Raw genomic sequence first — 14,342 nt, forward strand, 5'->3', positions numbered from 1 at the left:
GGTGACAGGCTGCCGGGTGCCGTGTCCTGGAGCGGTGACAGGCTGCCCGGTGCCGTGTCCTGGAGCGGTGACAGGCTGCCCGGTGCTTTGGGGAGGACCGCTTGTGCCCTGGGATCTGAATCTGTTCTCACTGAGGCCAGGAGGAGCGGTGGGGGAGGACTCGCCTGCTGGGCCTGGTGGCCTCATCCAGCCTGTGGTGGTTCAGTGACTGCCAGGGCCACTTTCCGAAAAGGAGAATGGAAAAGGACTTCTCCAGTTGCTCTTTTCTACAGTCTCACTTCTGGGTTGTAAAGATTCAAATCAGTCTAAAGGTAGTGTCTCCCTCTACAATGAACATGCATGATTAAACTAGAGGCAGCAAGTGCAGATGATGGTGGAGGCCAGGCCAGGAGACGGCAGCAGGCCAGGTGGTGTGTGCAGCCCACATGCTTCACCTGCATGGCTGGACGTGGCCCTGTGGCTCTTCGATGCTGGCTTGGATCTGGGCTAAGCATGACGGAACTTCCCAGTTTTTAAGGAGAAGCTGGAAAAAGAAAACCTGCGTGTGCCATCTTGGAGAACATTGTAGGTTTCTCGGAGTAGGCCTGAGGCCGAAGTGGCTGTGGGGCTGCCAGTGTGCTGCTGGTTGGTTTAAGGTTTTCTTTGGAAGATGAGTTAACACAAGTGGTTAGATTCAAGTGTTCTGACTGTCTGTTGTGTGTGCGTTTTCTTTCAGGGTGTGGTAACTGCAGCCACAAGTCTGATCACCACTTTAGCACAGAAGAACCCGGAAGAGTTTAAAACCTCCGTGTCTCTGGCTGTCTCTAGGCTAAGCAGAGTAAGTCTGTTTGTGGGGGAGCAGAAGTCAGGGTGGGTTTTGTCTTAGTTATTTATTTATTAGCTTACTTGCAGAATGCAAGGTATTTGGTCAGTTAATAAATTCAGGGATGAAAACCAACTTGGCTTCTCCATCAACCTTCTTGTTAATTGAGAACTGTCCCGTCTGTACAGAAGCACAGCTCCCTGTTCGCATTGTGTGAGTGAGCACCCAACACCATGTGGGTGGAGGAGGGGCACCCAGTGGCCCCGTGTCCCCCACTGGGGAAGCGCGGCTGGTGCTTCGTGGACCCACCATCTGGCGTGCATGCTAAAGCCTGCCGTTCAGCTTCCTGTTTTGAGTTTGATGCAGATGGACCTGCAGCACACATTCTTTTGTTTTGCCCAACATGGTGAAATTTTTGTTTTGTGTGCAGCTGTTACATGTTCATGTTTGATGCTTCTTAGAATCGGTTGTGTGAATTGACCCCTGCAGTTTACCCGCTGTCCTGTTGAACACTTAGCTCCTTGCCCTCTGAGGCTGCTGTGAATCCCCCAGCATGAGCAGTCTTGGATGTCCCTTGGTTTCCATGTGCATGAAATGCCGCGGGTGTCTGCTGAGACGTGGCATGGCTCAGCTGGGGGCCACGGCTCCTGTTCTGTGTGCACAAGATGCTGCGGTGTCTGCTGAGATGTGGCATGGCTCAGCTGGGGGCCGCGGCTCCTGTTCTGTGTGCACAAGATGCTGCGGTGTCTGCTGAGATGTGGCATGGCTCAGCTGGGGGCCACGGCTCCTGTTCTGTGTGCACAAGATGCTGCGGTGTCTGCTGAGACGTGGCATGGCTCAGCTGGGGGCCGCGGCTCCTGTTCTGTGTGCACAAGATGCTGCGGTGTCTGCTGAGACGTGGCATGGCTCAGCTGGGGGCCGCGGCTCCTGAACCTGAGGAGACAGGCGTTGCCAGACCAGCTTCCCTTGCGGTGCACCCGGCTCTCATAGCAGCAGCAGGAGGCGCGGGCGCGGCATGCGTAGTGTTAGTCTCTTGGGTTTTAGTCATCTGGGTGTATAGTAGGAGCTCTGTGATTTTTTTTTTTTTTTTTTTGAGACAGAGTCTCACTTTGTCGCCCAGGCTGGAGTGCAGTGGTGCAGTCTCGGCTCACTGCCACCTCTGTCTCCTGGATTCAAGGGATTCTCCTGCCTCAGCCTCCAGAGTAGCTGGGATTAGAGGCACCCGCCACCAAGCCTGGCTAGTTTTTGTATTTTTAGCAGAGATGAGGTTTCACCATGTTGGACAGGCTGGTCTCGAACTCCTGACCTCAAGCAATCTACCTGCCTTGGCCTCCCAAACTGCTGGAATTATAGGCGTGAACCACCGCACCCGGCCTCTTTGTGATTTAAATCTACATTTTCCTGATTATCAATGAGGTTGAACAACTTTGCATGTTGATTGGCTATTTGGGTGTCTTGTTTTGTGAAGTGCCTAAGTCTTTTACCCATTTTTACCCTGGGTTGTCCGTTTTTTGTGTTGAATATTTCACCATTAAGTATGATGTCTGCTTTAGAATTTTGTTGTTGTTGGTACTCTTCACATTAAAGAAGTTCCTTTCTCTATCTAGTTTGTCAAACAATTTTTATCATTAACTGGTAAAAACATTTGAACTTGGAGTTTTCTTTGTGGAAAACTTCCTTTTTTTTTTTTGAGATGGGTTCTCACTCTTGGTGCCCAGGCTGGAGTGCAGTGGTACAATCTTGGCTCACCGCAACATCTGCCTCCCAGGTTCAAGCGGTTCTCCTGCCTCAGCCTCCCGAGTAGCTGGGATTAACAGGCGCCCGCCAGCATGCCTGGCTAATTTTGTATTTTTAGTAGAGACGGGGTTTTTCCATGTTGGTCAGGCTGGTCTCGAACTCCTGACCTCAGGTGATCTGCCCACCTTGGCCTCCCAAAGTGCTGGGATTACAGGTGTGAGCCCCTGCGCCCAGCCGTGAAACTCTCTAATTATGAATTCAATTTATTTTATAAGTTGTGGAACTGTGCATATTTTCTTTTTCTTTTCTTCTTTTTTTTTTTTTTGAGTCGGAGTCTCACTCTGTTGCCCAGGTTGGAGTGCAGTGGCACGATCTCGGTTTACTGCACCCTCTGCCCGGGTTCAAGTGATTCTCCTACCTCAGCCTCCCGAGTAGCTGGGACTACAGGCCCTCGCCACCACGCCCAGTTAATTTTTGTGTATTTTTGATGGAGATGGGGTTTCACTGCAATGGCCTGGCTGGTTGCGAACTCCCAACCTCAAGTGATCCCACCTGCGTGGCCTCCCAAAGTACTGGGATTATAGGCATAAGCCACTGTACCTGGACTCCTTTCCTCTACTTTCTTTGGGTTAATTTGCTAGTCTCTTTTTATTATTTATTTATTTATTTATTTTGAGACGGAGTCTCGCTGTGTCGCCCAGGCTGGAGTGCAGTGGCACGATCTCGGCTCACTGCAAGCTCCGCTTCCTGGGTTCACACCATTCTCCTGCCTCAGCCTCCCCAGTAGCTGGGACTACAGGCGCCCGCCACCACTCCTGGCTAATTTTTTGTATTTTTTAGTAGAGATGGGGTTTCACCGTGTTAGCAAGGATGGTCTCGATCTCCTGACCTTGTGATCCGCCCGCCTTGGCCTCTCAAGGTGCTGGGATTACAGGCGTGAGCCGCCGCACCCAGCCTCGTCTCTTTTTAAACCCTTGAGATGAATTTTTGTTGCTTTTCTCTTTATATTTGTTTCAAATATGTACAGTTAAGGCTCTACATTTCTCTCTGAGCCTGGCCTTAGCTGCGTACGTGTTTGAGAGACAGCTCATGTTGGCCGTGTCTCTGTGTCACGGAAGTACTGTGATTCTTGCCTTTCCTGCTTTGTGTTTGTGCCTTTCAGCCTTCTCTTTGACAGACAGCCTAGAGCTTGCCTCCCTGCAGCAGGAGTCTGTGACCCAAGTCTGGGCTGGCATCTTGTAGCTTAGGGCAGGAGTCAGGGTGAACTTTTCTGAATGGGTTCACTTATGGCCTAAAAGTGTCACACATGTGAGCTTTGTAGGAAGGGAGGAACCACCCTGACCTCCTGGAAGCAGGAGACATCATGCTGTATGTCAGTGGAAATGTGAGGTGGTCGTGACTGTCACTTGTTCAGGAGGTTGACGGAGGATCTGCCAAGCCAAAGGCCGCATTGGACAAAGAGATGGGATGTGACTGAGGCGGGCGCCTCCCTGCCTCCGCGAGCTCACCATCTGGGTTGGCCTGTGGTCGGGGGGCCCTGTGGGGTTGTGGGGTAGGGTCAGAATGCCGGCTTCTGGGGGTGGGGGTGCTTCTTCCTTCTGAGGAGCCTAAAGCTCTCTCTCTCGTTTCATTCATGTGCCGGTCGACAAAGGAAAGACTGTAGTTTCAAATCCAGGTGCTCTGGTGTCTTGTACCGAGTGAGGGCTGCCACTCAGCTGCAGCAGCGTGTTGCCGAGTGACAGTGCAGCCCTCTCACGGCGAACCCCAGGAGTGTCAGACACTCCTGGCACATGAAACAAAACCATTTTTCCAGCTCAGGCGTGACCTGAGGAGTGAGTATGGCTTTTCTTTGGGTCCCCGCAGTAGGGGCTCGTGCCCAGCAGCGTGTCTCATTGCCTGTGCTGTCTTACAGATCGTGACGTCCGCATCCACGGATCTCCAGGATTATACTTACTATTTTGTCCCGGCTCCCTGGCTGTCTGTCAAACTGCTGAGGCTGCTGCAGTGCTACCCACCCCCAGGTAATGCACAGGCCACGCGCGGCTCCTGAAGCTGCACCAGTGCCGGTCTGATTCCTTGTCTCGGATTTAATTGGTTTGTTTATTATTTTAAGAAGTGTGTTACTAGCCCTGTCTCTTGATTCATGGACCTTTCTGCCAGTGCTGACGTACGTGCTGGCTTTCGTGGAGCAGTTATTACAGAGCCTACAGTTTGGTTAGGGTTTGGGTCTATTTGTACTTTTATAGTATCAGATCTGTGCAGGTTTTCTTTTTGAGACGGAGTCTCCCTTTGTTGCCCAGGCTGGAGTGCAGTGACGCGATCTCAGCTCACTGCAACCTCTGTCTCCTGGGTTCAAGCGATTCTCCCACCTCATCGCCCTGAGTACCTGGGATTACAGGCACCTGCCATCATACCCGGCTAACTTTTGCGTTTTTGTAGAGACGGGGTTTCACCATGTTGGCCAGTCTGTTCTTGAACTCCTGACCTCAGGTGACTGGCCTGCCTCGGCCTCCCAAAGTGCTGTCATTACAGAAGTGAGCCACCGTGCCTGGCCTGTCTCAGTTTTGTAAATGCTCCCAGCTGGGTACACAAATGTGAATGAACTATATTAAAAATGCTCTCATGATGTAGGGGTGCAGCCGGGAGGGGCAGGGTGGGCTGCGGGCCACTGGAGACTGGTGAGCACCGTTCTATCTTGCCCAGAAGACCCTGCAGTGCGAGGCCGCCTGACTGAGTGCCTGGAGACCATCCTGAACAAAGCCCAAGAGCCGCCCAAGTCGAAGAAGGTCCAGCACTCCAACGCGAAGAACGCCGTGCTCTTCGAGGCCATCAGCTTAATCATTCACCATGACAGGTGTGTCGGCTGCCCGTGGAGAGGCTTCGTCTCGTGCACGCACACACGTTCCTTCTCGCTGGCACGAGACTGGGCGGATCATGTCTGGTTTGTCCACTCTGTGGGCCTCCCCTTCGTCCTGCCTCTGTGCTCCCTGCCGGATGCTTTTCTTCTCTCCGTACAGCCTCCTGCTCTGAGCTCACCGTGGATTGCTTTGCTGACTGTGGTCTCATCCCCCACAAGGGCCTTTTCCTCCTTCCCCGAGCATCCCCACTCCTGACTGGCTTCTCGTGTAATGGAACAGAGGAGACAGGGGTGGGGTGGGGGGCGTGCACGCACAGGTTCTGTGGCTTTGCTGGGTGTGGAGCCGCACTTGGTGGGTCTAAGGTCCCAGGGCAGTGCCGGAAACGGCTGTGCCCATCCACGCAGCGCAGAGACGCAGGGTGGGTGGTCGCTCCACACAGCCTGGAGGGTCTGCCTCCTCTGCTCGCACGTCTTTTCTGCTCAGCAACTGCGGCGCACCGCATGTGGTCTGGTGTGGGTCTTGCGTGTGGTGCCGTGCTTTAGGGTCCTGTGAGAATGAGATCGCAGCTCCCACCAGGCTCCCAATAGTGAGGAAACGTGCCAGGCTGTGGGCAGACGCTCTCTACAGCTAGTGAACACCACCCATTTGCTACTACAGCATTTTTACAAATGATGAAAACTCAGTCTGAGAGTCACACTTCAGAGCTGAGAATTATTAAAACTGAAATTTCCCATTTTAGAGAAAGCTCTGTTGTTATGTGAGGAGAAGCCACATCCTGAGGAGACAGTAGAGTCAGTGGGGCAGCAGCCATGCTCCCGGCCTTCTCAGCCTTCTCCCTGCCCCGGGCTGGTGCCTCTGGCCGAGACCCCATTGCCGGTCACAGCTTGACTGGCCTCCCGCGAGCCTGATGCAGATTGAACCTCAGGAGGTGCTGGGAAGGCTCCAGTGGATGCACAGGCTGCCGACTCACTGTGGGGATGCACAGAATGGACGAAAAACGGACGTTAGGGGTAGGGGTCGGGCGTCATCTGCATCTGGGGAGGCCCCTGAGTTCCCACTTGAGCAGTGCGGTGGCTGTGAGTGCTGTGTGGCTTTGCTGTCTGCCATCTGGACCTGTTGGGGAACGCAGACTCTGTCCAGTTTGTGTGGCACTTGCTGAGGAAACCCCACCCACTTCCCCTCCCTCCACACAGTGAGCCGAACCTGCTTGTCCGCGCCTGCAACCAGCTGGGCCAGTTCCTGCAGCACCGCGAGACCAACCTGCGCTACCTGGCCCTGGAGAGCATGTGCACGCTGGCCAGCTCTGAGTTCTCCCACGAGGCTGTCAAGACACACATCGAGACGGTCATCAACGCCTTGAAGGCGAGTGCCCTGTCCTCAGGGTCTGTTCACTCCCTGCGCGGGTGCCGTGGGCCTTCCTGTGAAGGCTGGGGGGACGCAGTGCTTCCTGACTACCCGCAGAGATGGAGGTGGTGCTGGTGCTGCTGGCCTCTGCCTGTCACCTACTCTTGGGAGGTCACGCCACAGTTCAGGGCCATGCTGCCTGGAGATGGCCAGGACGGCCCTGCCGTCCTGGTTAGGCTGAGCACAGGAGTCCCTTGCAGCTCTTTCCCTGCTGGGGGCAGGCCCCCATTTGCTATCCTGCACGTGCATAGTGCTGACAAGTAGAAATGGTTCTTGGTAGAAAGATGAAATTTTTTTCCCTTATCTCCAAGAAAATCCCCCTTTTACAAAGGAAACTGACTTTGTTCGGGGATTAAAATTTAAGAGTTGGGGCCGGGCGCAGTGGCTCACACCTGTAATCCCAGCACTTTGGGAGGCCGAAGCAGGTGGATCACGAGGTCAGGAGATTACAGGCGTGAGCCACCGCACCTGGCCTTAATGTCCTTCATGGCAAATTTTTTTGAGAATTTTTTTCATTCAAATAGCATTTGTGAAAAAATGTAGGGTGTCTTAGTGAAATTATGATTGATGTTTGAAGTGCAGTTATCTTTAGGCTGGAGTCTCTACTAAAAATGCAAAAAAAATTAGCTGGGCGTGGTGGTGGGCGCCTGTAGTCCCAGCTACTTGGGAGGCTGAGGCAGGAGAATGGTGTGAACCCAAGAGGTGGAGCTTGCAGTGAGCCGAGATCGTGCCACTGCACTCCAGTCTGGGCGACAGAGCGAGACTCTGTCTCAACGCCCAGCTAATTTTTTTTGCATAATTTATTTCAGAGTTGGAAGAGCCCAGTTGAGGTTGGCCATTGCCAGCCTTTTCGAGTCTCCAGAGCTACCCCGAGGGTTCGTTCCATGTAGGGGAGCCTGCAGCGTGTCCACCATGTCCTTAGTCACCGGTGTGCATGCGTTAGGGAGTGGGAGGCGGGGAGCTCCACGTCCCCCGTCTGGCTCAGCCTCAGGCTGTGGCGGGGCCGCTCCCAGTCCCCCGCACGTCTGCATGCAGCTCACAGATGGCGTGCGAGGGGCTTGTGGTAGGCATTTGATATTCTGGATTCTTCTTGGTCCTGGTTCGGTGTGTGTTTTAGTCAATCCCTAATGTCAGAAAGGCTGGACACTCATTTGCACACAGCCAGTGCTAGGGCTGGTGGTGCCCACTCACCTGCCTTTGTTGGGAGCAGAGCTCGGGCTTTCTCGTGCTGCAGAGCCTCCTAGGGGCCCATCAGCACGGGCTCCGGGGTGGGGCGTGAGGACCTGCCTTGGGGCAGCTCCGTGGCAGTGCCCGAGGCAGCGGGGTCTTCGGCTGCGTGGAAGGGAGTTCTTGATGGCCTGCACCAGGCAGTGCGCCCTGTCCTAGCGAAGCTGGCCCTTGTGGAGGGAGGCGCGGGCGAGCAGGTGGAATCCAGGCAGTGCGCTGGGTCCTAGCGAAGCTAGCCTGTGCGGGAGGGCTGGGCCAGCAGGCGGAACTCTATTCCGGGCCGTCCAGACACATGCGGCCCGAGTGCAGGTTGGCTCCGTGTGAGGGAAGCTCAGAGTGGGTGTTGAGATGCGGGTGCCGGGCTTGTCCCCAGGCCTGTGCCTTGCTCCTGCGGCCTCTTACTCTGTGCCTTGTTCCCCAGACTGAGCGGGACGTGAGCGTGCGGCAGCGGGCCGTGGACCTCCTCTACGCCATGTGCGACCGCAGCAACGCCCCACAGATTGTGGCTGAGATGCTGAGCTACCTGGAGACAGCCGACTACTCCATCCGAGAAGAGATTGTGAGTTCTGGTGGCCTCTGAGTCCTCCCCTGCCACAGGCGCGAATCTCAGTGGCAGGATCTCCTTCGTGCTCTGCGATTCTGTCCAGCAGGGCTTGATTGAGAACCCATGAGGTGCTGAATACAAGGCTCCTCTGCCTCCGTGTTTTAATCCACATTTTCAAGCTGGGTGTGGTGGCACCTGTGGTCCCAGCTACTCCTGAGGTGGAGGCAGGAGGATCACCTGAGACCAGGAGGTTGAGGCTGCAGTGAGTCGAGATCATGTCACTGCACTCTAGCCTGGGCAACACAGTGAGACCCTGTCTTAAAAAAAAAAAATCAGCATTTTTGGTAGAGTCATTTGGTCTTGAAAATAACTATTGGCCGGGTGTGGTGGCTCATGCCTGTGCACTTTGGGAGGCCAAGGCGGGTGGATTACCTGAGGTCGGGAGTTCAAGACCAGCCTGACAAACATGGAGAAACCCCGACCCCATCTCTACTGAAAATACAAAATTAGCCGGGCATAGTGGTGCATGCCTGTAATGCCAGCTACTCTGGAGGCTGAGGCAGGAGAATCGCTTGAACCTGGGAGGCGGAGGTGGAGGCGGAGGTTGTGGTGAGCCGAGATTGCACCGTTGCACTCCAGCCTGAGTAACAAGAGCGAAACTCTGTCTCAAAAAAAAGAAAGAAAATAACTAAAATGCCCGCCCTGCATGGCTTCTGTGGCCTGCCTGTCCTTGCAGTCGTGGCACTGCAGCCCCAGGTCTGAGTGGGGCTGCAGCTGTCTATGCTGGGGCTGCACAAATCCAGACTCCTGTGGGCAAAATTCTTTTAATTGTGTTGCATTTTGAGCCCTTGAATTAATCCTTTGTGGCTTGGCTTTTTTGTGGGTGTCCCTCTTGATCTCTGGGAAGGACGGAATCTAGGCCATAGCTTAATTTCCCGTGTTGTTTTTATTCACAAAGTAGGTGTGCACACTTGCCAGATTGCTGAAGCTCATCAAACCTGTATGTGTGAAAGACTGAGCATGAACCAAAACCTGAGGGAAGAAACCCTTGTGGAGGCCACATGGTCAGCAGAGAAGAGGGCCTGAGGCCTCCACCATGCTCACAGGCCTCTCAGGCTCACCGTGTCTGTTTATGGTGGGGTTTAAGGGGGAGGCCCGGTGTCCTCGTGTGGGGTTGGCCACTGTGACCAGCCACGACCACAGCCTCTTGTTGAGGCTGAGACAGTGCCGCCATTGTATAGAAAGCGCTTTGTTACTTGTCTTTTTGGGCAAAGTGCGGCTCAAGGTCTCCTTGGGAGCTTTGCCGAGAGCCAGTGTCGGAGCTAGTGGCAGGTGACAGAGTTGCTCTGGGCAGGTGTTGTGTGGTCATGCCCAGGTGAGAGACTCGGGTTTTCAGGGGTCTTTTAGTGAATGGAGGAACCCAGGTGCTGGGGCTTCAATTCTGAGGGGTGAAATTACCATGGACTGAGCTTCAGTGAGGCACTGCAGACCTGCAGAGAGCAGGGGCCAGGAAGCGGCTCTCATGCTGGACTGTCCACCCTCCAGGACAGTGGGCCTGGGAAGTTGAGGGGGACAGGAACAGGGGTGGGCTGACTCCCGGCAGGAGGCCCCAAGGGCAGTCGCCGTGGGGAGGATTTGGTGTAGGGCAGGGCTGTCTGTAGAGGGGCCAGGCAGGTGCTTGTTGACTGCAGCCAGTGGGCTGGGGCAGTGTGGCCTGGTCTCAACACTTGTGGTGGGGTGGGGCTGGCTCTGGGGACGGCCGTCACAGGAGCCTTGTTCCTGATCATTGTTCTGGGTGTTCTGAACAGAGACAGAAGCAGTGTGCTTCTGAGTGCAGTTGTGCAGATTTTGAGGTCCTGGGCATTCATCAGCCTGGTGTCTGCTCTCGTCCCTCTGCGTGATAGTGGCAATCCTCAGCCGGCTCCTGCTGTGAGGAGTAAGACAGGTGCTGTGTCTCGGTCTGAATGATGCTCCCCCCACCCAGTCCTTTCATCTGGGCATGATGCTCCCCCACCCCGTCCTTTCATCTGGGCATGATGCTCCCCCTATCCCGTCCTTTCATCTGGGCATGGTGCTCCCCCACCCTGTCCTTTCATCTGGGCATGGTGCTCCCCCCCCCCCGTCCTTTCATCTGGGCATGGTGCTCCCCCTACCCCGTCCTTTCATCTGGGCATGATGCTCCCCCTACCCTGTCCTTTCATCTGGGCATGATTCTCCCCCTACCCCGTCCTTTCAGCCGGGCATGGTACTCCCCTCCGTCCTTTCATCCGGGCATGGTGCTCCCCTCCGTCCTTTCATCCGGGCATGGTGCTCCCCTCCGTCCTTTCAGCCAGGCATGGTGCTCCCCTCCGTCCTTTCATCCGGGCATGGTGCTCCCCTCCGTCCTTTCAGCCGGGCATGGTGCTCCCCTCCGTCCTTTCAGCCGGGCATGGTGCTCCCCTCCGTCCTTTCAGTCGAGCATGGCAGAGAGTGTTCTCTGGCTGTGCTAGGTGCTAAGTGTCCAAACTGGACATGGCCCACTCCCTGCCTACTCGGCACCTTGCCATCCATGGAGGAGGACGGATTGAGAGCAGGACTGCGGGTTGCTGTGCTGTGGGTGGGATGGCTGGAGGAAGTGCCCCATGTTCTGGGGGCCTCAGGAGGCATTACACTCCTGGGGGGCTGTGTGGACTTCTGCAGAAGGCGGTAGTGGCCTGGTCTGGAGAGGATGATGGTGCAGAGGCTACTGGGAGGGCAGAGCAGCTGTTCGTGGAGGGGTGGGAGGTAGCTTAGCACAGGGTGGGGAGCAGGGCCAGCGAGGCAGGGGTGGAGGCAGACATGGGGACCCTGCCAGTGAGGCCTGAAGGCCCCTGGTGCACAGCCCCGAGCTGAGGGTACATTTTGGAATGATGCCCTGGAAGTGTCATGGACTCAGGTTGGGGTTTGGGGGTCCAGGCTCCAGGCAGGGACTCTGGGTGGGTGGGGGGCACAGTCACCAGCGCCTGAGAGGCCAGTGGCAGGGTGTGGAGAGGGGGCGGCAGGGTGTGGGGAGGGGTGGCAGGGTATTAGGGGTGCCCTCGGGAGGTGCGCGGTCTTGATGCCTGCTGGCGTTGGTGTTGGCAGCTGGCGCTGTTCGAGGGGGGCTTGGTTCCAGGTGAGGTGACTCTGGGGAGATGAGTTTGGTGTTGTACAGCCTGGCAGAGCTCCATGTGGGTGGCTGCCACATGGGTGTGGGCTGGGCAGGTGCCTCCGGGGGGCACCCGTGAGAGTGAGCCAGGGAGGGGAAGAAGGGGAACCCCCAGGTGAGGCTCACAGGAAAGACTGGCCAGAGCCGGAGGAAACCAGCAGAGAAGTGGCTGCCGGGAGCCCAGGGTGGCATGGTCAGAGGTCAGTGGTCAGAGGAGTGCTGCCGCCAGGTGCTGGGGCTTTGGGAGAGAAGGGCCCAGGTGGGAGGTGCCCTGGCTGTGGCCGTGGCCTTCTGTGCACTGGTCTCCGCCTCTTCCTGGCTTTCCTTGCCTAAGTCAGGGCATCTTAAACTTTCTGGGCTCGTGGCCTTTTTTGAGAATAGAGTTCAAGCTTCTTGCATGTTCCAAACTTTTGTAGACACATTGAGGTGCTTCTGAAACTCTCACTTTGACTTTGGATGACAGTTTGGTCTTGGGATTGCCATGGCCTGCAGGTGCCGGCCCTCAGCAGCCCGTCCCCCGCAGGTGCTGAAGGTCGCCATCCTGGCCGAGAAGTACGCGGTAGACTACACCTGGTATGTGGATACCATCTTGAACTTGATCCGAATTGCTGGTGATTACGTGAGTGAAGAGGTGTGGTACCGAGTCATTCAGATCGTCATCAACCGAGACGACGTGCAGGGCTACGCGGCCAAGACTGTGTTCGAGGTACAGCCCACAGGACGGCAGGAAGGATGGGGTGGAGGGCAGTCGCAGAAGGTGAGCAGTGAGTGGTTCCAACCTGCCTGGGTGGAGGTGCTGAGGGCCGTCGCTGACCCCTCTTGCCCCTCAGCTCTTCCCTGAGGCTCTAGCTTCTCCGCTGTTGGTGCCCCTCGCTGAGTCCCAGTTTCTTCTCACCCTAACTCTCAAACTTCTGGCTCTCTGGGGGCCACCTGAGAAAGCCGGCCTCTGTGTGTGTGAGAGCATGCTGGGGCCTGCCGTGGTGGGGCCTGCCCTGTCCATCGGAGAGGATTAGGCCACCGGGAAGGGGTGTGCCATGAGGACGCTGGCAGAACCTCCCCAGCCAGAGCCTGTTGTGGATGCTGCAGCTCCCTCCAGGGCAGGTCAGCGTGTGGCAGCCTTGGGTTCCTTGCTGCTGACACAGGTGCTGAGGGTGCTGAGGAAGGCAGGGATGGGTACTTGGACTGGGGTCTCCAGGAAGCTGAGGGGCTGGTGCTGGTGTAGGGTGCACCGTACCAGGACGTGCCTGCCTCGTCTTAACTCTGGCACCTGGCTGCCACCCCGGCTCATTGTGTTTGTGCTTCTCAGGCTCTTCAGGCTCCCGCATGCCACGAGAACCTGGTCAAAGTGGGCGGCTACATCCTGGGGGAGTTCGGAAACCTGATAGCTGGAGACCCAAGATCCAGGTGAGAGGCCCTTTGCGAATCGGGGCTGTGTGTGTTCCAGTGGGCCTTGGTCGCCGGTGTCAAGGCGAGGCACCAGCTGGCCCTGCTGTGAGGCCTCACAGAGCCGCTTCTGCTCCCAGTAGATGTCTTTTTGTTTTCCTTCAGTTGATAGGAAAAGCAGGGATTCTAGTAGAAAATGGAGACATGGGGTTGATGGCTGACTTTGTGAAAGGGGCATCTTGCAGTGGGATCTGGAGCTGGAAGAGGGTCCTGACCAGCGGCCTCTGGTGCAGGCAAGGGGGTCTCATCGCCGTCCCTCCCTTGCGGGGACGTGCTGGAGCCTGCGAGGGGACGACGGCGTTCCCGTGTTGTGCTCTCCCCGCCCCCCCAGCCCGCTGATCCAGTTCAACCTGCTGCACTCCAAGTTCCACCTATGCAGCGTCCCCACCCGCGCGCTGCTCCTGTCCACCTACATCAAGTTTGTGAACCTCTTTCCGGAGGTGAAGCCCACCATCCAGGACGTGCTGCGCAGCGACAGCCAGCTGAGGAACGCAGACGTGGAGCTGCAGCAGCGTGCCGTGGAGTACCTGCGGCTCAGCACCGTGGCCAGCACCGACATTCTGGTAGGAGGCCCCCACCCTTCGGTCTGGCTTGACTGAGGGTCGGAGGTCAGGAGCTCTGACCAATCCCACCCTGTGTTCTTTCCAAGGCAACTGTGCTGGAGGAGATGCCCCCGTTCCCGGAGCGGGAGTCCTCCATCTTGGCAAAGCTCAAGAAGAAGAAGGGCCCCAGCACGGTGACAGACCTGGAGGACACCAAGCGGGAGAGGAGTGTGGATGTGAACGGGGGCCCTGAGCCTGCCCCGGCCAGCACCAGCGCCGTGGTGGGTCCCTCACCTGCTGTGCACCCAGACCTGTCAGGGCCTCACCCCCAAGACTTGGGACCAGCAGAGCATTTGCCTGTCAGGGAGGAGCATGTACTGAGAACCCAGGTGCTGGCTGTGGCTCTGGACACCCCGCTGTCCTGTCCCGGAGGCCAGTGTCTCTGCTGGACACCCCGCTGTCCTGTCCTGGGGGCCACTGTCTCTGCTGCACACCCCGCTGTCCTGTCCCGGGGGCCACTGTCCCTGCTGCACACCCCGCTGTCCTGTCCCGGGGGCCACTGTCCCTGCTGGGCAAGGCACTTCCTTCAGACCATCATCTTGTCCAGCTCAGCTCCCAC

General features: G+C 56.5%; 1 protein-coding gene across 4 annotated transcripts in view; it reads left to right on the forward strand.

Annotated features, from left to right (window-relative positions):
* Positions 1-14,342, forward strand: part of LOC116463889 (AP-2 complex subunit alpha-2-like) — a 53,024-nt gene that overhangs the window by 21,955 nt on the left and 16,727 nt on the right. For 2 of the 4 annotated variants that reach the window (XM_032147193.2, XM_032147191.2), the window contains exons 6-14: positions 716-817; positions 4,452-4,560; positions 5,243-5,393; positions 6,591-6,759; positions 8,450-8,587; positions 12,262-12,444; positions 13,045-13,142; positions 13,513-13,744; positions 13,831-14,004. In XM_032147193.2, the coding sequence (XP_032003084.1) occupies positions 716-817; positions 4,452-4,560; positions 5,243-5,393; positions 6,591-6,759; positions 8,450-8,587; positions 12,262-12,444; positions 13,045-13,142; positions 13,513-13,744; positions 13,831-14,004 (1,356 nt within the window). Of the gene's footprint in view, positions 1-221; positions 312-715; positions 818-4,451; positions 4,561-5,242; positions 5,394-6,590; positions 6,760-8,449; positions 8,588-12,261; positions 12,445-13,044; positions 13,143-13,512; positions 13,745-13,830; positions 14,005-14,342 lie in introns of those variants that run through there. The other 2 variants (XM_032147194.2, XM_032147192.2) reach the window with 2 other exon arrangements.

This window comes from Hylobates moloch, unplaced genomic scaffold (genome assembly GCF_009828535.3).
Source record: "Hylobates moloch isolate HMO894 unplaced genomic scaffold, HMol_V3 SCAFFOLD_76, whole genome shotgun sequence".
In the NCBI taxonomy this organism is placed as follows: Eukaryota; Metazoa; Chordata; class Mammalia; order Primates; family Hylobatidae; genus Hylobates; species Hylobates moloch.